We start from the raw sequence: 25622 nt of genomic DNA on the forward strand, positions 1-25622 counted from the left end.
TGATTGAGGTTTGGAACGACATGAGGGTGAGTAAATGATGAGAGTTCTCAATTTGGGGTGAACTATCCCTTTAATCATGTCACTCAGAAGACTGGAGTAATGAATAGAGTTTTGCCATATTTTATATATATAAAATTCTTGATTAATTTTTGATTAAATAAATTTAGACTTTGAGTATATAACATTTAAAAATCTCACCCTGATCAGATACCACTGTCTATGTCAGATATTTGCAAGAAAATGACACGGCGTCTTTTTCATGAAACGTCACCACATCCAACCAATCAAGAAACACTTCCGATCTGCTAAGCCCCACCTCCTTTCGCAAGAACTGTTTCCTGCTGCCGTCCTGCGTCTGTTCCACAGTCTATGGTCTGCTCTCTCGTTTTAACAGATGTTTTTCCCCAACACAGGAGATTATGCAGCCTGTCTTAATGATCCGCTAATCAAACAATGAAGAGGACACGACGCGCTCCACTCTGCCATTGCGTCGCTAAACGTGAGGACGTCACAATAAAACTCGTGCGTTTCCAATAAACAACAACTTGGCTTGACAACCGGAGTCGCCTCGAACGGTGACAGGTGAGCCTTTTCAGTGAGTGACTTAAAAAAAAGTTTCTGTTAGAAATGTTATAACCATAATGAAACCGATATATTAAATCTGTCATATTCTGTGACAGCTGAGTGAATATAAATAGATCATAAACAACGGTTGACGCTAATCAATGTTACTCAGGCCTAGCATACGTATTGCTCTTTGGCAAAATTGTAGTGTATTGAGTATTAATACAGTCTTTTCTTTCATCAGGGTGGCACACTTTCAGGTTTTAAAGTTGTGTTTCTTTCTTCGTGATGGCTGGGGGCATTACAGAAACAGGGGAGCCTTACTCTCCATTTGTAAGTATTAACGTTAACTTACATGAGTAGGTTTTGATTGACTATATTCTGCACACTCAGCTCTGTGTCTTGTGACAGTACCTTAGTCCTGCAAGCTGTCAGGTCTTGACATGTCATGCATGTGTCATGGTTTCTGTTGCTTCATGAAAAAAGTTCAAGACTAAGCTGTGATTTCTGACTGACACCGCTGAAATGTTGGTCTGTTTTCACCCCTTTTTAGGATTTGATAACAAGATAATATAAGTTATAAGTTAAGGTGCCTTTATGTCCCTGTAAGTCATGTGATTCGAACTGCTCATGTTGTATTACTCGTTTAAAGAGGAAATGAAAGCTCAGGAAACTGGAGAAACGTGTGTGAATGGTTCAGATCAGCAGAAACCAGTCAGCGCATGATCCAAACTCGTGTTTTTGGCACATTCGCCCTTGTGGTTCGCTTTAACTCAGTTTCCCATTGAACAATATGGGAACATGGCTGGTAATTTATACAGAGTAATTGTGTTAAATGTATCTTTAACTTAGACTAACAGTCAAAGAGTAAAACCTGTCGAAGCCCATTTCTCATGATTAAAATAAAAGGTAATTGTGACTTATCTCACAATTTCTGAGGAAAATGTTAGAATTGCCAGATGTTGAAAATTGTATTTATTTTAATTCTGTGGCAGAAACAAAATCCAAATTGCGTAATTTCAATTCAGAAATTCTGAGAAAAAGTCAGAATTATGAGATAAAAAAAAAGAAATCAAGCTGTGGTTACCAAAAGATTTATGCAAATTTAATTAAAAACCATTTGAACTAAACTAGCTTTAGGACCCACATTTAATTTGTTTTTAAACAAGATGTACATTTAAAATGTTCTCGCAGAGTACTTTAAGTATGCATACAAAACTATGCATCGGCCTTCATTTGAAAACTCTTCGAAAAGAATCCTCTTGAAATAAGCTGAAATAAATCAATAAGTTTACAGGAAGGTCAATAATGAATCAGCTTGAGTGTGCATTATGTCTGTTATCTGCTTTGTTTTGTTCACATTGGTTAATTGGAAGTATTTTTTAAGCTGACAAGGGAATAAGGGAAGTGCTCACCAGTTCATAATCAAATGAACAGTGCATTTTGTAAGTCAAGCTCATTACTAATTTACCATAGACTATATTGATTTATATGTGACTTGCGCACTCAAGTGGGAGAAAGTGATGGTGAAACATTCCAGACACATCCTCTTTGCAAGGAGCAAGAGAGCATAAACAGATAATGTGGGATAAAACCTTCTTCTTTTCTTTCTCTTTTGAATATGCTATAGACATGTGTTTGTTATGTGTTCATGTAGGTTGGCCTGGTGTACATGTTCAATCTAATTGTTGGCACTGGTGCCCTGACCATGCCCAAGGCCTTTGCAGCAGCTGGTTGGGTTGTCAGCATCTCCCTCATCACATTTTTGGCTTTTATGAGGTATGTTCTCAATGAATTTTGGATTTTGTTGTATCTCTTTTGTTGTTAAACCCCGTTAGTTGTTTTGGTGGTGAGCCATGTTAACCAACATTGAGCCTTTTTAGTTTCGGAGAAGTGCATCAAGGCCATTCCACACCAATACCAAGATAACTTTCACAATAACAGTTTGCGTCCACACCGATGCATAACAATGCTATGTTTTTTATAAGCATGCTACAGTTTTGTCCTCTGCTGGTTTAAACGCTCGAGCACCTAAGAGCAGGATGGATTCTGATTGACTTTCAAAGTTTTATCATTCATTAGTTGGGAAAAAATAATTCATAAAATGGTATCAGTTATGTAATTCTTCAGTGTCATTATCGTTAAAGTTGTGGTGTGGACTTCCCTATTCTCACAGACTTAGAACGATAATTATAAACCTTTAATGATATGATAAACTAGGCGTCACATTGACAAAGCATTAGTAAATATTACACACTCACAATAATAATAGGATCAATGATTAAATCAAATGATTACTATGTTCTTAGAGTATGAGTATTGCATCTTATGTACAGATTTAGAGAATAAGTGGTAAGGTATTTGTCATTTTTAACACTGAACTTAAAGACACAAAAGAAAAGGCGTAAGGACACAGTCACAACCACAACTTCACATCAAGAACTATTGTGTACTGGTCTAAATGCACTCATGTGTGTGTACAAATGATGCTATTTAAACCGCTTGTAACTCATAGAGAGCTTATAAAATATGTAAAGTCGAACAGCACCAGGAATTCCTCTGTTGCATACATCACATCCTGGTTCGTTTAGATGTCTTTGGTTCATGTTGCATTTTTATTTCAGTCAAACCGCACCAGAGTTTGGAAGCTTGTTTCATGTGCACCAAAGTTCAGATGTAAGTGTTATTGAACTGCACTAACAGAGCAGTCTCAGCAGAGTTTGTTTGAATCAAACCGAACCTGGAAAGTGTAAACGCACCCTACAAGGCATTGCAAAAATGGGCATGAATTTGAGAAGTGTAATTCTCTTCCTCATCTTGTGTGCAGAGCACAGCCATGTCTTCTTTAGGTCTTTTTTGCATGTGATTTCTTTCTGTCACTCGCTCATCTTTAGCTGATCTCTCAACCCTGTTACCGCTGGGGCTGGTGCTGTGGCAATCAAAGCACATTTATCACCTCTGCCAACCTGCCAGCTGTCTGAGCCACTGACACAGCCCAGGGGAGAGTTATGAGTGTTAGAGCTGTATATTAATGAAACAGCAGTGGTCTTAAATACAGGTTATAAGAGGAGATGGACGTAGTGTATATGACATACAGTTTTGCATATTGTGCTCTAGGGTTGAATGGTGTAGTTAAAAGTCTGTGTGTTTGTGTGTATAATTATTAGGGCTGCATGATAAATCACATGCGATATTTAATGCGCATCTTGTGCGTGATATCACATGGAGCAGCATTTACTACACATGACGGTTATGCCGTGAGTCAAATGTGACGGTTCATAACATGACCGTTGGGGGGGGTCTGATCGGTAAAGGGGCAGAGATTTCAGACCTCTGTTTATTAAGGAGATCTGTCACAAAACTCATCATCCGCGCCAACGTTTTTTGAGCAAATTTCAAAGCCGCACCCGCCTGCCATCCGCTGATTGTTTTGCGGTCTATGGCGATGCAATGCTTTGCTGATGCGAGCAGCAAAAAAAAGCCATTGTCTGTTCTAGAAAGGATGCAGCAAACATATTTAATGCTAATGTATGAGGCATAGGCCTACGCTGAGTTTCATTTACGATGAGATGCGCTCTAGTTCACAGTGCAGTGCAAGTGAATGCGGCGCGCTAGCGCTTCCATGTCACGGTTATCACTCTATATTTGCTTTTTATTTATTGAAATACATGCAATTGGTTGATGAAACATTTATTAAAATTAAGATTAAATTTGTACAAAACAAAATTCATTTTTAAGAAAGGTTTTCTACAAAGCAAAATTTTGGTATAGCTAAATATCATGTCTGACGATTTACAAAACTTCATTAAGTGGTAAAAACCATGTCTCCCGATATATTGCGCATCTTATGATCCTATCTAAAAAATGAAAATAATTTTTGATAAAAAATGTTTGTAAAAAATATTTTAATGACACGGTTTTGGCGGTTATAGAGTTCTAATGACGGTGTTCAACTATAACCGCCGGTCTCACGGTTATATACTAACCGTCACACCACTACACAGAGCCGTTGCTCACTGACAAGCTGCGCCAAACCACGATCATATTTTGTGCATGTTTTGCGCAGCTTGTCAGTGAACAACAGCTCTGTGTAGTAAATACTGCCCCATGTAAACTCAAGCACATGTAGAGATTTACAGCTAATTTCAGAACCGGCTTTACTGACAAGATGCACATTAAATATTGCATGTGATTTCTCGTACAGCCCTAATGATGATGCATAAAAATGTGTACAACTTTTATTTTAATTGTATTTTCTGCTTGAAGCTGATCATATCGGTTATTATTCTTTCCCCACTTACAAAGCCAGCACAACATAAAAGTTGTGACAGTGGGGAAATAGATTGCATTGAGTTTTTGTTTGGTATTTAAAAATAATGTGCAAAATCATGATTATATATTTTTTTAAGGCCTTTCTTGCTGATACCAGCCAGTGGCATGTCTGCTGTATTGTGTTTTTACTTGTTCTTATTTTTAAAGATTTTTTAAAATCTTGTCTTCTCTCAGTTTCATGACCACCACGTTTGTTATTGAAGCCATGGCTGCTGCCAATGCCCAGCTGCGCTGGAAGAGGAGGGAACAGGAAGAGGTTAGTGACTGCATCAGTTTAATGCCAGCTCTACCCTGAACATTGTTCTTATTCAGTCTCTTATTCATATTCTTGATCATGCAAATGTTGCACCACATCCCATTGCAGGTAATAAAGTAATCAAGAATGAAAAGGGGCAATTCAGGGCAGAAATACTAAAATAGAGCTATTATGTGTTGAAGAAGACTTAGAATGAGGGCCACTGCTAAGTACATGTCTAGTCTGTTTTACCATTACAAATAGAGAGGTTTTCTACATTCTCACAAACAATCTTAGCCTATCAAACTTTAAAAGCAAAATTTTTATATTTCTATTTAATAGATGATTTCTTAAAAAGACAGTTCACCAAGAATGAAGATGTTATCATTTACTCTCCCTCATGTTGTTTCAAACCTGTAAGCTATTACCATCACAAACAAAGTTAGGCTGAATGTTCGCCATACAAATGGAAATCAAAGGGGATGAGTGCTGTACATGTTCAAAAATAGCCAAAAAAAGCACCATAGATATGAAAAACACGCTATATTCAAAGTAGTCTGAAGCCATACATTACAGATCAAACGCTAGTTCAGAATACAGTAAAATCTGCATGATGTTGTGAAATATTACATTTTAAATAACTGCTTTCTATTTGAATATATCTAAAATGTATATTTATTCCTGTGATGAATCATTCCTCCAGTCTTCAGTGTCACATGATCCTTCAGAAATCATTTGTGCTGCTTATTTTTGTGTGTAAACTGTGATGCATTTCTTTCAGGATTCTTTAGGGCATAGAAAGTTCAAAAGAACAGTAACAGTAAAGACATTTATAATTTTGCAAAAGATTTTTCTCAATTTTATCCGCTCTTGCCTTCAGTTCTTTCAAAAGAAATTACAGACCCCTAACTTTTTGGTTTTTGGTTGTAAGCATGTTTTATAATTAAACTAACCATATTTGTGGTCACAACCATTTTAAGATGAATGACAGTGACTCCAGCTCGGACTATTCGGATGATGAGGCTGTTATCCGGGGAAGTTCAGAACCCGTCGAGACGCGTCCCATTCTCTCTGTCAGTAAGTGCTGTTTGTATTGCTTTGCGTCTTTGTCAATATACTTGTTTGCAGTGTTACTCAAGATCAGACTCTTAAGATCACTGTTGGTTTTGTCATCTGATATAACAGAGCGTGCCGCGAATATAGACCACTTTGACATTGTCGAGAGAGTCGAGATGGGACAAATGGCCTCCATGTTTTTTAATAAAGGTAAGAGTTCTTGCATCATTATGCACTACAGTGTTATCTTCAGTTAAGACATTATAAGGCTATTAAACAGACTTTAAAAGTTGGCTTCCGAAGGTCAAGTTTTGCTGGAATCTTCAGTCAGAGTTTACAAGGCTATTGGCTGCTAATGAAGTGTAATTAGAACTAGTTCAATTACTTTTGGTTGTAATTACCTCACTCTAGATCTGTTATCTACTCTAATGTAAGGAAAGGGGAGGCTTGCTCAAAGATGGAGAACCCAGGTAATGAGAATCTTATGATGAATACGAAGAAGACGTGTTCACCTTGAACTACGGACCAAGGTGTCATTTATACAGATTCCTATTTTCAGGATTCTTGCCCTCCCAAGCATCATTTCACAAGCGGCGCTACGCAAAGGCTGACTCAACAGTGCCCAGAGCAGCCTTGTAATATCTCAACAGCATTGCTTTTGGCGTCTTTTCCAACCATCAAGCAAAGGATGGATATTAGAAATGGTTTGCTGCACTGTTCCACACAAGGTTGTAAATTTAACTGGGGCTTGGGGCAAAAGTGGCACTAAAATGAACAACAATACTGACAAATTCAAAATAAGAGGGTGCAAATGCCTCCATACTATTAATCTGGGGTTCAAAATTAGAGAACAGTCTATAAACACAATCTATACATGCTTTATTACAAGTGCAGTAAACAACAATAATGATTTGTCATAATGCAGTTCTTTGTAATAAGTTATATAAAAATAATTAATATGCTTTATGTAGGCTATTTACATCAAACAGCATTTGTTGTATAAATGTGCAGCTTCTGTACCACTTTTGCAGTAGAAATGTTTTTGAGAGAATTTTATTGGCAGTAGTCTATTATTATTCTGATTGAGTGAAGTAACTGGTTAAATAGTATTTGACACAAAAGGCAACGCAGGAACAGTTAGGAATGTAAATGTAAAAACTGACCAAACAGGAGTTTAAAAAAAAAAGCCCTGGAAATCAATTCCAGGTGGCGAACATGGAAAAGTAAATTTCTGACCCTGTCCCATAGGTCCACAGCATGTGATGGCAAACAGCACCCACTAGGTGGCGCACTCGTCACACTCTCCAACAAACCAGTGCTGCACGCACATATGTTTGGTGAACACTAACACACTCTTGGACCTTCAAGGCTTTGTGTTTTCTCAGCACGGACGTCACATGTTTGCCCTGTCGACTCTTCGTTATTCCATTAAGCATGATGTGTTAAAATCGCTCGCTCCGCCCTGACCTTTCCCAGCGCAGAATGGAGTTATGTGTCCTCTTTGGAGGAGCACTTGGGAGAAGCAAATGACTACCCGAGCAGGATAGCAGACTCTGATCAGGAATGCATTAAATGGAAGCGTAACTCACAGTAAAGGAGATTAGTTTAGTTAGTGAAAAGGACATGCTGTCTTTTTAATGCTAGTGCAATTGCTAAACGCAACCTTTGTAATGGGGTGATCAATCGATGAGCTGCCATTCAGAGGCAAGAAACCACTGAAATCAACTGTAGTTTGAATGTTGAATGGACTTTATGATTGTTGAGGCAGGTGGGAGGTTGTTTCTAGAGAAAACACAATCAGGGACTATTTTGGTTGGTGTGAGTCCACTCTGGTCTGAAATTACTAAGAGGAATCCTGGCTTTCGGCGTTTTATCATTGCACAGATTTCTTCCTGGTTAATCAGGGGTGTTCACAGTGACTGTAACCTTCCCACTGACGGGTCGATTAGAAGTCAGCTTCGGATAATGTCACTGAGGAGATAGATTAGTTCATGATTGATTTTGTTTTTAGGTGTGCTTGCTGAGACTATTACTTTTGGCACACGATGGGGATTTTTTCAATCAAAACCCCTAAACCATAACTTATTAAATCTGGTGCATAAATTGTCTTGCACTGTTTATACTACACGCATGATTGATGCCTTAAATCATGCATCTCATGAAGAAGAAGTGTGCTGCAACTTTTCAAAGTGATTAGACTTAGGATTTTCAGCAGGTGGATAGAGCTAGAACAAAATCCCATAGACTTGAGTTGAAGGAAGAACCTGAGCCATATTTATTTCATTTGGCGCATGATCACTTCTTCCATTTTTTTTTTTGTGTTTGAATTTAAATGTATTTAAAAGAATAGTGTAGAATTATAATATATATGCCATTCGTCGGTTGTCAGCCATAACATGAAAATAATTGTTAGCTAATTTTATTTATCATTGCATCTCTTTATTACATTTAAATGTACATATGCTTTACAAAGCAAGAAGTTTGGATTTTAATTCTGAGAAATTGCTCAAAAAATAATATAGAAACCTCAGTATTTCTATACTTATAGTAACAGACTCACTTTTTCTCTTTTATAAATTGTAAAATAAGCACTTCACCTGACTTGGTGTTCATAATTCCTCATGTTTTCTGCCAGGTTTTTAACACTCATCTTTGCAAAATGAACTGGAACTGGTTTAAAAAATGATATTCTCAATTAACCTCAATATTTCAGTATTTAAAGTAACATGCATGTAACATTTAATGAGCTTGTTGGACCGTTCAAGATCCTCGTAGGAGCTTCGGTGATGATGAATGTGTGGCATGGTAAGCCCATGTGTTTCCTCTTGAATGCTCTCCATCTCATCTCCAACTGGCAGGGACTGAGTGATGGATGGATGGAGGAACAGGTGAAGAGGAGTGTGGGGTTAATGAAGAGAAGAGCAGGGGGGAATTTCGTAATGAAGTGCTTGCTTTTTTAATTAGGGTGATTTATACGGCTGTTATGTGGCTCCATGTGTTTAGTGAGTAAGGAGTGTTGGGGAGGAACAACATCAGAGCAATCTCCCAGGGATTGATGCCACCCATCTTCATGTTCTTCATGTTTGTGTTTGACGTGATGCTTTATGTAAAGCCATGAATCTTTAGCTGATGCTTCTTTCACAGTTGGCGTCAACATGTTCTACATCTGTCTCATCGTGTACCTGTATGGAGACCTGGCCATTTATGCTGCTGCTGTACCGGTGTCATTGATGGAGGTTGCATGGTGAGGTCATCTTTCATTGAACCCGTCTGCTATTTTATCTCAGTGGTTTGTACAGCTTTAAAATATCATATTAGACATATGTAGAGTCACATGCGATCTCATTTACATTGCAAATATATTCAGAGTTTCATATAGATAACAACATCTGCACCTAAATGCTTTTTTTTTTTTCTCAAGTGTGAGAAATGTTCCTATATTTATATATGAGCAATAAAAGCCTAATGTATCATCAATATGGTATTCAACAAAACACATTTTGGAGGAAGGTCAATAAATGCATTGAGAAAATGATTATTTCATATGCCAGGCTTTACAGGATTAAGAAATTCAACTAATTTTCCATTGGTTCACAGTAGTAAAGCATAAAAAAAATGAGTCGACTCACAAGAACAAATTTCTAGCTGTTTTTTCGGTCTGTCCTGAATCCACAGACACTAGCATTTATTAAATACAGTAGGCCTTTAGAGTTTGAATCTGTCTTTTAGTTTTCCTTGTTCAAGGGTGTTTATATATATACTTTATAATACTTTATTAATGCCTGAAATCGATTTTTAAGAGGTCAGAAGTGTTTAATTGTTTACGTTCTCGCAGTGGGAATCACTCGTGCAGTGCTGGGAGTGTGAAATACAACGACACCGATTCCTGCTGGGGCCCTGTAAGTCGCAAGGACGCCTACAGAGTGTTTCTGGTGAGTGCAGCAGTGCCGGTTACAGACACACAGACAAACACAAGCACCTCGTTGGCAGCACTTATGTCTCGGCAGGGTGCTGGACTCACACCGGCTGAAGGCTGAAGGTAAGAAAGACAGACGAGACACTTAATACTTCTGCGCAATCTCTGTGGACTCCTTGCCTGACGTGTACCAGGAGGCTCTTGAGTGCCCTTGAAATTCACGTAGAGCTACAGCAAAAGACACCGCTGTGATTTCCTCCTTGGCTTTAGCATCACAACAGTGATTGATGTGCTCATTCATTCATTTCGCTCTTCTCCTTCATCACTAGAAATGAGAGAAGTGGCTGTCACGTCTGCCAATAAAAAGCATTGTTTTAAGTTTGCATGGATAAGCCTCTTTCTGCATGTTAACCACAGGAAATGATGCTGATTTTAGAATATGTGCCAATATGTGCTTGCTTTAAAGATAAGCAGCTTTTTCCCCTTCGTGGTTGGTTTGGCATCTCGTGTTGAGTTTTAATATGAGGTCACGTGCCGTGACTTTTTATGTTGTGTATCGGTTGTAATTGAGTTTAGTTTATTAGATTATTTCTGCATGCAGGCATTTAGGATGCTAGGAGACATAACCCACATTTTCTGTTCCCAAACTCTAGACTAGAAGGCCATCTTTCAATTTCCTTCTGGACATGCCTTTAAATAAATCATCATCTTTTTTTGTTTTTTGATGAAAGATTAATCCTCCCAGCTTATGAATCGAGTGTCACTGCGGCAGTTTTGTTCCTCTCACCTTCATCTCCGACTGTCTCTGTTGTGGTGATAGAGGAAAACTGACCAATTTTGAGTTTGGGGAATGTCCATAGGGCCCAACTGTCTGAGCCACCAACTTTATGAGCTTTATCAGACCAGGGAAATCTGTGCCACAGGATGCAATACAGAAATAAAAGCAATACAAAAAAATAAATAAAATAAAATAAAAATCTTATTCTTGCAATTGTAATATAAAAAAAGTTATATATGACTGACATTTACACAAATCCACCATCCACTTAGTTTTCAGGTTTGTCTTATACCTGAGCTTGTCGAACACTTAACTTATGTCAGTTTATCACTTTTTAATCATGTTGTTAATTAGCAGTTCCTCACTGACACTGTACATTTCTTTCAAAGCAAGTTAGTCAGAGTCTAACCAGAGTTACTTAGATCAGTGCTGATCATGCAAATCTATATCCCATCCGATTAAGAAGAGATAACTGCTGCTGAGACGTAGCACAAAGCTATTACAGGCGCCATGATGTGAGAAAAATAAGGAGATCTACCAGTTTCACCTGTTATTATATCTTCAATCTTCAGAAATGCATTCATGACAATATTCCAGATTATTGAACTGTATCTAAGTGCCCATATGCCCTTTTAACATGTTTGAATATATTCCTAGATGATCTCACTCTTTAAAACCTGCCTTTAAAAAATAGTGAATTATGACCCTACAGCTATAGATCAGATGTGTTAGTTTTTCCCCTGTGTTTTGACTTTGAATTGAAGCTGTACGTGGCCTGCCTGAGAATATTTAAGAGCGATGGTCAGTTGTATCCCCTCGTGGCCAGCAGGATTGATGTTTGACACATTAGTGCAGCCTCATGGCATAAGCTTTTGAAAAGAAAAAAGGAAAGATTTAAGAGGGATATTATGCCTTCACATAACACCTTGCCTCACTATAATCCCTGAGTGGGTGGCAGACCGTGACACGGTTCTTTCTCTACCTGTGACACACAAAGAGGGATGTTATGGATGTCTTTCTTTAGAGGAATGCGGCGTAGGAATGGAGTGTACTGGACTAAAGACTCTCAAACTGCGTGTCTCAGCAAAGGCCTTTATAGCTGCTGTTCTGCTTTGTACTGCTTAACAGCCTTTCACGCCAAATACAACACAAACGTACATTGTGTAAAACTTCCTGCCTCAGCAAAGCATCACATCAGTGTCTTTATTCTGACATTTATAGTAGGGATGGATGACTTGGTTGTCTTTGGTTTTTATTTGATTTTTAAATTAGTGGTGCTTTAACAGGTTTAATGGATGCTAATGGAACCAGCTGTGATTGGTGCCATAAAATTGGGCAGTTTCTGGTTTAAGATCGTACCTTTTAAAACACAATGCCAAGCAAATTTACCTCTTTCAACAAACTTCAAAATGCTTTCACGTAAAAATTTAAATTTGATAATTTACTCACCCTCATGTCATTGCAAATATTTTGTGTTCCACATTAAAAATATGTTTGAGGAATATGTCTGTTTTAGTATAATATATAGTATTGAATATAAAGTATAACACTAAAAATGTCTCTGTGCTTTTTATGTGACCTGATTTAACCTACTTCTGAATAATTTATTCATTGGAAATTAATATTGGAAGGGACTTCATCCATCAGGACTTGATTTGGTCATGAAATGTCAGACTATGGTTTAACTGATATATCATTTTTTTTCCATGCCTTCACTGATTTGTTTCATAAGTAACAGAAGTCATTTTGTACGAAAAAGAAACATTTAATGATCTCTGAAATGACCTTTTATATACTTTTATTTATATTTTAATAGTTTTATATTAACATGTAAATAAAAGTACATTTGCCAGCCATATGTAATGTATATATTTAAATTAAAATATAAATAAAAGTAAAATTGCTAATATAATAATAATAATAATAATAATAATAATAAATTCAGGGCTTATTATATAAATATTTTTACTGAAATAATAATTGTACACAATAGGATCTGGGGCGGATATGTAATTAGTATTTTTCACTCCATGTTTTCTGACTCATTGCACATCAGTTTTCATAATAAACCGTGTGCATGTAACATCGTGTGCTTAATTAATTTTTGTTCTCTTCTCATCTCTTTTCTCTCTTTTAAGCGTTAAGTAGATTACTGCAGCCAGTCACTCTTTTATCCTATCATTATAATAAATGAAACTACTGCAGCACTTGCCGTTCTAGCGGCACTGCAAACAAAGAGCTATTTTTGAGCTCTGGCTCAACAGCTGTCCCTAAGCAATGCTATATTTTTAAAGACCAAGACGGATGACCCACAAACCTCTGAAAATATCAGGGCTGTGGTACAAGGGCACAAAACGGCATTTCAAAACAAAATATTAGTCATTTCTCTACCCTTAATGAAGCAGTTTTATCAATAGTGAAGGACTTGGGTAGATCCATTGGGGTTGTCTGAAACTGCTAAGGCTGAATGTTTTTGTTGCCTGTAAAGTCAGAAAGGCCTGTCTTAGCTTTGATCAGCAGTAAAGGTCCACACTGTGTCATGTTCACTGCAAACTGTTTAGAAGATCAGTAGACTGAGACTTCATCTGCTGTCGATTCACTTCAGTGTCCACTTTAAAGAGCTTTTTAAAGAACTAAACTATCTGTTCAGGCTTTAATGGCATCTGATCACAAGGCACTAACACGCATCTTTTGACCGAACCGTTGTCATACAAACACTCGAAAGTTTAAAAGATATACTGGAGTTCAAGACAAGGAATGTATTGAGAGCCTTCTGTGCATCTGCTTATGTATGGAAGGGATAATGTGGAGCGAGGCTTTAAATTATATCAAGGACAGGAAGGTGTCCTCCTTTTGCTCATTGGGCTGGTAATTATTCTGAAGGGGAAGCTGGATTAATGGCTGTACATGAACACCTTTTTTCTATGGGGCCTTGTTAAATGAACTCATTTCCTTAACCATCTTGATCTTGAGCTTACTCATTTCTCAATGTCTCACTGATCACTACAAACCAGCAGATTCTTGTGGCACAAACAAAGTCACAGTCAAGTGACCTTAATCATATTTTATGGTGTTTTCATACAACTTGTGACACAAAGGATGATCACAAACAGTCCTAAACAAAGTTGGTTAATTTGACTTCTGCAGCAATATTGTAAACCTTTGAGAACTCCGGTTGTCAGCTGTAGATTTGGGTTTTGCAGCTCTCTTGGAGAAAGCTCTTAGTGTAGATGGCTCTGCAGGAATAAGACGACGCAGATGGTTTGGTGGATATTAGCACAGCAGGCCGAGGAGCTTGAGCAGTGGCCCACCAGGGGAAGAGTCCTCTCTCTAATCCACAGTGGGAGCATCGTGCCAGTGCAAACACTGGCTGACCCACACTCACTCTGCTGGTTCTTGCTAAACTAGGCAGGAGTTGTCTTGAGAGGACAGTGAAAAGATGTGGCAGGCAAACTTACAGGGAAGTAAATGCAGATAAAACAAACTCAGCCTTGGGTTAAGATCATGATATACCACGTCTGTAGCGAACTTGACAGCTCTTTATATCTTCTGTAGGATATGCAAGGATGAGTCTGTCACACAATGCTGTAAACATTGGTGTAGTTGATGTCACCGCGACAGCTCTGGTCCCAAATGCTGTTTAGGATCCCACAGCTGTCGCCCTATGTTTTAGTGTGTCTCGTTTTGTTATTAGCTGTGTTAAAATAAAAATCCCATAGATTTACACTGAAGAGCCTGAAATATCATCAAGATTTTTATCAGTAAGTGAGCCAGAGCGTCCTGCAACCTCCAACATTTCATTCAAAGTTTGTGTCTAGTGTTGATTCATGTCTTCTTCTGGATTTTCTTCTGTAGCCTGTTATTACAATTACTTAATTTCCCATTAGTCCATTTCTGCATGCTTAACTTCAGTCCACTGAACAGCTTGTGTGTTCACCGGGAGTTTCCTGCTGGGTACGATATTGTTCTTGGGTTGGAAAAGCTGGTTATCTGGTCCAAGGACATGGCGGAGTGATGTAATGGTCCTCCTCGGTGGGTGTCAGGACGAAGCTGGACGTGATTTCCATGAAATGAAATCCTCAAGCACAACCGATGTCTCATTATTAAAACATCCTTCTGTATGTCACCCTGAACACACAAACTACTTGTTTGACCTTCATACGTCATGTTTGGTGCCTGACTGTTGTTTAAGAGCGTTTTAGATTATAAATGTATTTGTAGTAATTTTGGTTGGTTATTTTCATTTATTTTTTTTAAGTGAGCTTTACTTTGTGGATATTGTCCTTTATTATTATTATTATTATTATTATTATTATTATTATTATTATTACTTCTCTCATAGTCTCCAGGACTGACCTGACATTTTCTTTTAAAAATATAATTAAGTCCCTGACTGCTTTAGAGTATTGGGAAGGTTTGAATTATATATTTTTTAAAGAAATTTACATTAGATTAAAATAAAATGAAAATGACAGACTCTTCCCACTCTGTTGCCAGTTCTGAATACAATTTATATATATATATATATATATATATATATATATATATATATATATATATAAATTCAAGTTTGTCATACCTTCCACAAATTTAGTGCAGACTGAAACCGATTTCCTCCTTTTTCTTTGGCAAATGTAGTTGATATAATAATTATCTGGTGTTATATTTATTTGTAGTTATTGTGCATGTCTTTTCATGAAACTTTTTCTTCAGTTCAAATCACGAAAAAATATGTTTTAATGTTTGTTTGTTTTAAATATTTTTTTTTTTTTTCCAAAAATTTGTGGGTGGAAACATGGTCTATTCTGTCATAATCTGTTGTAGGGCTTTAAAGAGAATGAGAAACAAATGTTATAAATGTTTTAGAGTTCTAACTAATAGTGTGACTTTCATGACTTTTTTTTCCCACAAACCTAACATTGTCTTTCCCTTTTTTATCTTTCCCCTTTATTTTATTATTTCCTTTTCTTCTCTTTTGATGTTCTTCTCTATTCATTTTCTCTTTTTTACTTTTACACTTTTCTTTTTTCCTTTCCTTTTCTTTCCCATTGCCTTTCAGGTTACTTTTCCTTTTTCCTTTTTTTCTTTAATTTGGTTTAAATTGGTTAAGTTTAGTTGTCGCATATCTAGGTTTCTAACCGACAGGTTGCATATTAAAATGTCCCCTTGATCAAGGCACGTACCCCCCACTTCCTCCAGGGGTCTTAACATGGTGACGTGGCGTGAAAAGTCATGTCAGCCCCAATCTTGAAAAAACTCTATTTAGCTTCCGTTGAACTGGAACTGGTTACAAGAGAATAAGAGAAGTGCTATTGTGAACTTGACAGAGTATTACAAAGTCATGAGAATTAGACCTGCTCCTCAGTGGCTCTGCTGTTATAGAAAGGTTTCGGTTTTGACACACACCACAGTTGCGAGAGTAATCATGCTCTAAATGACTCAAAACGGACGAATGGTTTCTTTTTAAAAAATATACAGACATTTTTTTTGGCCTTTGGGAGAGAGCTGTTGACCCATGAATAGTGGAGTAATGTAACTGTCCAGCCTTAATGAACACCACCGACTCACGTCAAGCTCTTCTCTTGTGATTTATAATTCCTGTGACCATTAGAAATACAGATTGTGTGATCTGAATAGTGCTGGAAAGAGTACTTAGAAATTGTACTTAAGTAAATGTAACGCTACTAAGAACCGTATGAATTGAAATGTGCCAGGAAAAGATAATGTGGGGAGTTGGGTAAGGTTGGGCATCATTTGAATTTTTGAACCTTGTCAATTCCTAAAGGTAAACAACAACAACAAATCTTAGATATCATTCACATTTATTTAACTCTTTTTGCAAAATGTTTCCTTGTTAGCTGAATACTGTGAATTAAAATCAACAGGATAAAGAAGAATGTGTTTGCATTTTTTACAGAAAAAAAAAAAGAGGTCTATTTGACAGGCTTTATTTTTGTTTTCTTAGGTATTTTAATTGGATAAGAAATCAAATATACTGCTGGATGATAACTAATAACTGTATTCTATAATATTTTTTCTGTATTTTCCTAATGACAGTTTTAGGATTGGTTTATACAAACACATAATAAGGCAGAATAGTGTTTAGTGCCCTGTAATGACTATCATCTCGTTTTGGAAATGAATAAAGCGTCCGGTCATACACAGACTATCTTGTTTCTTCGCCCATGTGCTCACACAGCCGAAGCATGCACACAGAAAAAGTGATTTTAAATGAATCTGATTGACAGATAAATTATGGTTGATCTATCAGCCTGATGCACGTAAAATGCATGCTCTTTTGTATGTCAATAATTTGTTAATGTTGAGATTATTATAGTTTCTTACATTTAGTGTAACTGCACTGTTAAAGGGGGGCGATTTTTACCATTCAACTGAAATATGTGCATGTATTTTAGACAGTTACATTGTTTTTTTTAACAGACAGAAGATTTTCCTTCAACCTGAGTGTGTGTGTGTGTTTTGTGAAGACAAGATCTTTTTGGGAAATGTTGTCATAGATGGAGAGAGACCAATAATCTAAATATTTCAAAGACAAAGAAAAGTCATTGGTCTTTTGGCCTTTTACTACTGTCAGATTCAAGCAGAGAAAACCAATGGACACTCCAAAGAATCAGATATACAGCAATGATTTTAATCTTAATTAATATGGAAATCTCCTGGGACAAACAAATATTCATGCTTTCTGTGAGTGTAAAGAGCAATAAGCAGAAAAATGTCTTTCAACAGCTTTTGGCTTTCCTGGAGTTCTGGGCATATTTGCTGCTTTTTATATGTTTGCAAGGATAGTTTATTGGATCGTCCAAAGTGATTGGGGAGAGACTGAATGAGCCAGAACTTGAACCCAGTGTTGAGTACTCGAGACTCGGACTCGGTCTTGGACTCGGTCTCGAGACCGTATTTTAATGGTCTCGGTCTTGTCATGGACTCGTGTGCATTTTGACTCGGTATTGACTCGGACTCGAACATATTAGGAATCGGACTTATGCCCGAGTCCACTCGAGTCCCAATCAAAATATTTCATGATTATTACTGTATGTTAATGTTTATTTAAATTGATGTATGATCCATCCAATGACTGGTGACTGGTGATTTTCTTTTGACGTGAGACGTTAGGCCAGCAACACACTGGATGTGTGGCGCAAGCGCCTCAGCTGCGTGGCGTGTCTGTTTTTAATTCGGCTCCCATGTTTACAGGTTAGATCTTGCAGACTGTCTGCGTGAGACGCGCGGAAAACCCGTGCATGCTAGAAATAGAACCGACGCCTATTTTTCACGCGACACGCGTGCATGTTGGAAGTGTTTCCAGGCAAAATATACTAGGAAAATATGTTTATATGTCATTTTGTACACAAATACATATTAATTCATGACATTTTAATATTTGAAAGTCTATAGGTTGACATAAATTCAGATATAAATGTAATTTTAAAAATAAATTAATAATGATCGATTTTCAAATATTGCACCTGTCAAACATACTCTATTTTGCCGTCAATACTGTTGATGGTGTCTTATCAGTAGGTGTGTAAAAAAATAAAAAAATACATTTGATATTGTTGTCATGAAGACAAGAGCCTGGTTTTTTGGCGGCCTCCCTCTATGTCACCTACAGCCGCAGCAGCGTGCCAAGCGCCGCGTGCAGGCACGCTTCTGGTGTGTAAAGACACAGAAAACGCGAAGCAGCCACCACGCTTCTGGCACGCAGCAGAGACGCCACGCAGCCAGTGTGTCACCGGCCTTAAGGTACCCTCCTCCCATCCGCCTGTAGTGATCCCGCTTTCCAGGAAGCCACATTGCTACATTATTTCTCTCAACTGTGTTATTTTTACAAAGTAGGACAAAATGGTCACAGAAAAAAAACAAATATTGTTTAGTTAAATTATATAATGAATACAGACACAGACTGACTGTCTCAACACTAAACATCTCCCCCTCAAAAACAATGTCTGACAGAATGCATTGAACTTATATGGCATTTGATCCAGCTTTCTTCCCCTGGCACATACACACTTTTGCATGAAATTTTCCTGGACAGTCACTCGGCTCTTGTGTGTATGCCCTCCGTAACTAAAAAAAAACTTTGACTAGTGTGTATTTTACCCTGCATTAAAATGCACCATCCAGGGAAATTAGCATTAGATTATCCGTTGCTGTTACAGAAAGTGATAAAATAGTAACTGTTGTCAGTCCCCGCTTCCTCTGTGCCAGTAGAGAGAGTTTTTAGTTGGGGTGGATTGATCATGAGACCACATCGTGCTTGGTTGGGTAGCAGGATGGTCTCCTCACTTATTTTTTTGAAAAGTAATTATGCCCATCTCTAATCTTCACAACATCTAAAGTGCACATAATCCAATACATTGTAAGGATATTAGCAGTCATTAGTTAAGCTTCAATGTTAAAAGTTATGTAAAAGCTGTTACAGTTGAACATTTACAGGTATAGTGGTACAGTAATGTTACTTGTACTAGAAGTGCTATGTAGAATTACAAGATAGAGTCGTACAGTAATATTATGTGTACTAGAAAGGTTATATGGATGTGTATAGTGGTACAACGATGTTATGTGAAAAAAATGAGCACTTAATATTGACAAGTAACACTTCATAATATTAATAAAATTACCTTTACACCACATACTATGTGGCCCTTTTAACCTTTATTGTTTCCACCAAACATTGACATACTCTTGAAGATTTCTTTAGGTCTTGTCTCAGACCCAATCTCTCTGGTCTCGGTCTTGACTCTGACTCGACCCTTTCTGAACTCGGTCTTGACTCGGACTCGACCCTTTCTGAACTCGGTCTTGACTCGGACTCGACCCTTTCTGAACTCGATCTGGACTCGGACTCGAATGAGCTGGTCTCGACTACAACACTGCTTGAACCGTCATCCACTTATGAGATTTGAGGATCTCACCCCCCTGCACCAAGGGTCTGATGCCTGAAAGATTCTGATCTGTGCTAAATTTGTAGAAGTTCATGTATGATATAATTTCAATATACAATACTTTGGAATGATCATTTAGGCTTGTTTCACTGCACATCATTGAGAGATTTCATCTGTTATTATTATAATTTGTCTATCATGAAGTTGTATTATGTATAAATCCAATATTCAGTTTATGCCAACATACTAACCCTAAACAAAAATAAAGCCTTAACTACTGCTCTTGTTGAAGGATGGCCCAAGCTCCAGTTGCACAACAATTTTGAGATTGCTTCCTTTTATGCATTTGTTGCACATCCATTTATTCATTAACTGAGCTCTTAATTGTGATGGTTTACTGCAGCTCATTTTGGAGGTTAATGATGCCCGACACATACAATGGGCTGAAAATGCTCAATTACGGAGTCATTTTTGGCTCACAGTTTTTACACTGGCTTCATAGCTGGTTTATTCTGCCTAATGTGTGTTTTATAACTGATGGCTGTAACATTGAGGTCCTCTACAAGACTCTAAAGTTACAGGTTTGTGGGAAGTTCAGGTAATGTAGCATATAAGAAGTTTTATAGTTTAATGTTCTCCTCTACATTCTTCTATGCATATGTTTTATTATTGTAATCAATAATAAAGTTTGTTTTAGATGCCTGTGTTTTAAATGTGAATTAAATACTATTCTCTAGTCTGTTCTGTTAGCTGATGTTGAAACAGTGCATCTGCTTTCCATTTGTTGATCCTGTCTAGAATGTCTAACAAAGATTAGCAGTGGAGACGAATGCCACTGGGATCTTGACACTGTGGGGATTGGAAATATAATCCCTGTTTTGCATGTTGCTATCAGTCGAGTTATAATCCTGCATTCTGTGCCGCCACACAAGCCTTCCCAGAGTCTATAGCCACAAATGCCCACTAGAGCATCCACACTTGGTACATCTGAAGTTAGGGCAGTGATCAGGAAGAAAACCACCTTGTTCAGTACATGTAAGGGTGTCAGCTCACAAGTTTTACAAAAAGAGTTTTTCCAAACAGGAAACTCAAGTTATAATGCTAATATCACACTTGCTCAGATATTTGTTTTCCTGAATTTGACATCTTGTGCCATGTCCCTGGTGCCAAATAACGGTCATCCGCTGTTGGTTTCATTTCACTCATATTGATGTCATAAGTCAAGTCCTGCTTTTCCGTCGAGCTATTCACCTTTGCATTTTCTCATTTAGTTTTTTTTTGGCTTACCTCATTTCAGTTGAGTGTTGAGTTTAGATGAGCTCAGTATTGCTGAATTTGTTATCTGATATTGCTTTAGGAACATTAGTCACCCAAAAGAAGATACCCAAATCGGTCAGAATGCTCCAGTGGACCAAAGGACCAAATTAGCATGGAAATTGACTCTGTGTTTACCCCACAACAAGATGTTTATTGAGAGAGATAAAATATATGAAGAACAACATTAAATGTGCATATTGCCTTTTGGAGGAAGATATAAAAAAAATGATTTACTGTATACAGTCCCCCCCCCCACACCCCCAAAACACTGATATGTAATAACAGCCACCGTTTTCTTAGCACATTATTTCTTTAGACATCTGCTTGTAATACTTACCTGATTCTAGTTATTACAGTTTTATATATGGTTGAATGATCTTGGTTTTATCTGAAAACATTATAAAATAAATATTACATTTATTATTGCTTTTGTTGTCATTATATGTTACTTATTTTTATTGCATTTGTTATGTTATTTTACAATGTTTACAGTTTTATTTTTATGTAACATCTACTGATAAGGCCAATCGTTACATGTTACTTTACATTTACAATTATTATACGTTATTATTTTATTCATTTTGGTCAGAAGGGGTCAGTCTTATTTTTTATCAACCCTGTTGCCATGATTTTGATTTTAAATCAAGCCATTGATTAAAAAATCTCAGGCTAAAGATTCTCAAGACTTTAACCCCAATCGTAAACGGCAGTATTGGAGATTCTTGACTTAGCAAACAGCGCTAACACTACCGTGGCTTGAGTTTCATGCTTGGCCATTTTACCCTATTAGAGTGTTAATGAGCTCTGTGTTCTGATAACAAGTACAGTTTGTCACCGTGTCTCTATTTGTGTGGTGTCATGTCTGAGTCACCAAGCACCCCGCGACTCTCTCTCTTTCTCCTTCCCCTGGTGCACTCTCTGCCTGGCTCTGTCCCTCCAATTCTCCCCTCACTCCTATCCATTGCCAAACTTCCTTCCTGTTGTCCTTTCCTGGCATGCGTTGTGCACCAGCGTGCCAATGTTGCACAATTTTACTATCAGCACCAGCAACACTCGTGGAATGGGACAGGGAATGGAAATCCGTTACTATCGCTCTGCCCTCCTGGCATATGTGGACGAGCTCCTGTCAAGTTTCCAACCTTTCTGCCAGCGTCCCTTTTCAAATCGGAAACTGCGGCATATGTTGTAAGTCAGGCTTCAGATGAGGAGCTACAGCAGGCTGGCCATCACAGCTGAGATTGGTTAGCTTAGACATTGCCTCCCATAAAAAAAACTGAGCTGTTTTACTGGGTTTATGGTTTCAGTTTTATTTTGTTTTGACATGAGATTGCATTTGGTATTTTATGGTCTTTCTGGGATGTAGGAGTTCACTTCAGGAATAGATGGTTAGGACTCATGGTTATGGTTGTTTCCTACCATCATCAAATGTGTGTGTGTGGGGGGAGGGGGTGTATATTTTTGTGTGGTGGGAGTGATGCTGGGGGGCACTCATGCTGACAACAATGCATTATGGGATTTCATCAAGGTGATGAAATGGAGATGCTTATTTCTTGTATTATTCACTTTAATGGCTGCTCTGATGTGACTTTTATATCCCTCATGTAAATAATGACTTGGTTATGGCAACTTCATTATTTAACTATTCATTACATTAATCGGAAACAAATAGTTTGTGTGTGTATGTATGTATGTATGTATGTAAGAAGTTTTCAGTCCAATGATCCAGTAAGCGAATGCTTTCAAACAATCCATCCAAAACAGCCGTAATATAAAGGAAACCAGGCTGATTAGATCAAACAAAGAGAACAAAAAGACTCGCAACAAAGACTCGCATTGCTTTTTCAGTGAATTATTCCAGTGTATTTGGATTTAACACACAAGCTCTGTCATATTCTGATCGTCTCTAAAGAGCGATGGCCTTCACACATCACACACGTTGTGTGAAGTACAGACTCAACGGATTGTCAACAAATCTCACCTCTGTGTGGCCAGATGAGACGCAAACAACGTTTTCTTGACTGGATAAGTAAAGTAAAGCTAGTAAAGTTTAGATGGATGAAGACTGCAGTCAAGGTAAAGACGATTGTGGTAGCGTACAGGAGTTGTACAGTAAGCATGCATGAGTCTGCTATATTAATATATTGTCTGCTATACAGACATTTTTCCGCACACATTCATGATAATGTTTTGATTTGTCATGTGTATGTTGCAGTGTTAAGTCCATTCTGAATGGATCTGTGTACTGTAGTAGATATATGCAGTCAGCAGGCATTTGGTTTAGGAGTTTTTTATCATCTCCATGTGGCCCTATTCGGTATTTGGCATTCTCCAATGATGATTTTTGTGTCATGCCTACCTAGTGGTCCATAGCGACTCGCGGAAGCAGAAAGTATAAACAGAAGCTTTAGTCATACAGCGCTCCGGACCGTGCGCCCCACAGAAACATTCAATGAGACTCATTCTAACATAACTGTGGCATTAAACTCCATTAGTGAGGGCTCTTTTAAAATATTGCACACACATAAACCGTTCAGGTCGCCAAATAAAAATGATAATTGTTATTATACATTAATAGGAGAATGAGCCTAATACCGTCTTCGACAGAGACATCGGCTTAGGTCGATATCTCTGACTATCGCCGATACACGATACTATCTTCTATCGGCACAACCCTAGAGTCCAAACCTTTTCCTGGTAACTATTTAACTTCTGCCATATTGTTTCCTGTCCCATTATAACCATTTATGGGAACAACAAATGAATTTAGAGCCTTCTGCTCTTTTGCCTTATCCCAAACAGGGTTTTAGCCTTTGTCAGCCCCTAACAGATCTTTTATGAGGACAGACATTCAGGCATCACAATGGACTGTTATCTCACTCTTCTTCGATCTGACTATACAAAAACCAAGACACTCCTCATCTCTCAAGATAAAATATGAATGGTTTCATGATGATTTTCAGTTCACTCTTTAATAAGAGACATCCATCAATATTGTGGAGTGTGTTAAGTAGAACAGACAGTGGTGTATTGAGCTCTGTTTTTAGCCATTAATCTGCCTATTCAATAGGACATCAAAATTAAATCTGTTTACTTAAACTCACATTCCTGGTCTTATTGTAAATAAAGAGGGAGAGATTTTTATTCAACTGTGTTGGAAAACATATCTGTATGCTGATGGCCTGAAAACCAAATCACCATATGCATCATAGTGAGTCAGCTTCTGTAATGTACCAGAAGAGGCCAGCCATGGGAAAATCTTTAAAAACATAAAAGGTCTGATCTAATAGTGAGTAGTTGTGTGAGACATTCAGAGTAAATGCTTTGCTCTCATGGTTATGCACACCAGGACTGGGAAGTCAAGTTCTTCTTTCCGCTGTCTGTGGAGAGGCTAATTTCTGTAATATGCATATCAAAGAGTCTGGCATCAACACTTAACCCAGTGCAGTTCATTAGAAGTGAGTCATGAATCTCTGTGCCTGCACACACAGGCACATAAAGAGTAATTGTGTATGCCATAAGAGTCATGATCAGAGTCTTTATCCGCAAAGCCATAGAATTGGATCCACCATCATTCATGAAGTTCTTCACATCAATGCCCTGTGCATGCACTTCAGTTATGGCTGAAATAGGAACCAAGTTTGGAAGTTATTTAGGTCATAATAACACATAATTTTTACAGAGATCTATATTGGTAATCCTATTTGGAGTACACTGCTATTACTCAAACTGTTTTATGCTTTCATTGACTTGTTTCTGTATTGTTGCTTCATTTCAGGCTACCTTCACACTGTTGTTGGGGCCCTTCACCTTTTTCAATGCACAGAAGACCAAATACCTCCAGATCCTTACCTCTCTAATGAGATGGATTGGTGAGTAATTTACCATTTTATTTTATGCAGTGTTTCCCATTCATTGGTTTATTTGTGGTGGCCCGCCACAATTTCAACACTGATTGCCACAACTAGATTTTCCAAAATGCTTTGATTTCGTTGAAACAAACATGAGCAGTGCACGTTTCAAAGTCAAAACGTGGCACGGGTGTTTTTATATGAATGTGTTTTTGAAAGGAACCAATTATCTATCAGAAAAGTTTAGATTTTTCCTAACGCCTCAATCATGCGGAAGCGCCGCCACACTTAGTATATAAAACTGTGGGAAACACTGTTATAATGTATTTATTTATAATGTATTTATTTTAGATTTGTATATGTTTGTGAAATTTATTAAGTGTATAAATATATACTCTCTGTGTGTGTGTGTGTACATAATATGATCGTATATTTAAAATATGATCGTGATTTGGCACAGCTTATCAGTGAACAATGGCTCGGTGTAGTAAATGCTACCCAACGTAAAATCATGCGCATTAAATATCAGCCAATATGTGCATCCAGAATACACATACACACAGCAATTAAATTTCCAGCCAGTGTTCGAAACTATCGCCTTACTTTAGCCTGATTCACAACGGTTAATTTATAATAATGTTTTCTAACTTGAGTGGTTCGGGTAAGCTTT

The 25622-nt window shown here is 37.6% G+C and overlaps 1 protein-coding gene across 2 annotated transcripts in view; it reads left to right on the forward strand.

The window, feature by feature from the left end:
* Nucleotides 1-289: 289 nt before the first annotated feature.
* The window catches only part of LOC127941452 (transmembrane protein 104), a 41158-nt gene continuing 15825 nt past the window's right edge, over nt 290-25622 (forward strand). Inside the window, exons 1-9 of one of the 2 annotated variants that reach the window (XM_052536513.1) lie at nt 290-595; nt 809-897; nt 2222-2343; nt 5071-5152; nt 6112-6208; nt 6317-6397; nt 9332-9431; nt 10023-10119; nt 24880-24973. In XM_052536513.1, coding sequence (XP_052392473.1) covers nt 853-897; nt 2222-2343; nt 5071-5152; nt 6112-6208; nt 6317-6397; nt 9332-9431; nt 10023-10119; nt 24880-24973 — 718 coding nt within the window. In that variant the 5' untranslated portion in view covers nt 290-595; nt 809-852. The remainder of the gene's footprint in view (nt 596-808; nt 898-2221; nt 2344-5070; nt 5153-6111; nt 6209-6316; nt 6398-9331; nt 9432-10022; nt 10120-24879; nt 24974-25622) is intronic. The other variant, XM_052536503.1, reaches the window with a different exon arrangement.

Source organism: Carassius gibelio, chromosome A3, assembly GCF_023724105.1.
Source record: "Carassius gibelio isolate Cgi1373 ecotype wild population from Czech Republic chromosome A3, carGib1.2-hapl.c, whole genome shotgun sequence".
NCBI classification, from domain to species: Eukaryota; Metazoa; Chordata; class Actinopteri; order Cypriniformes; family Cyprinidae; genus Carassius; species Carassius gibelio.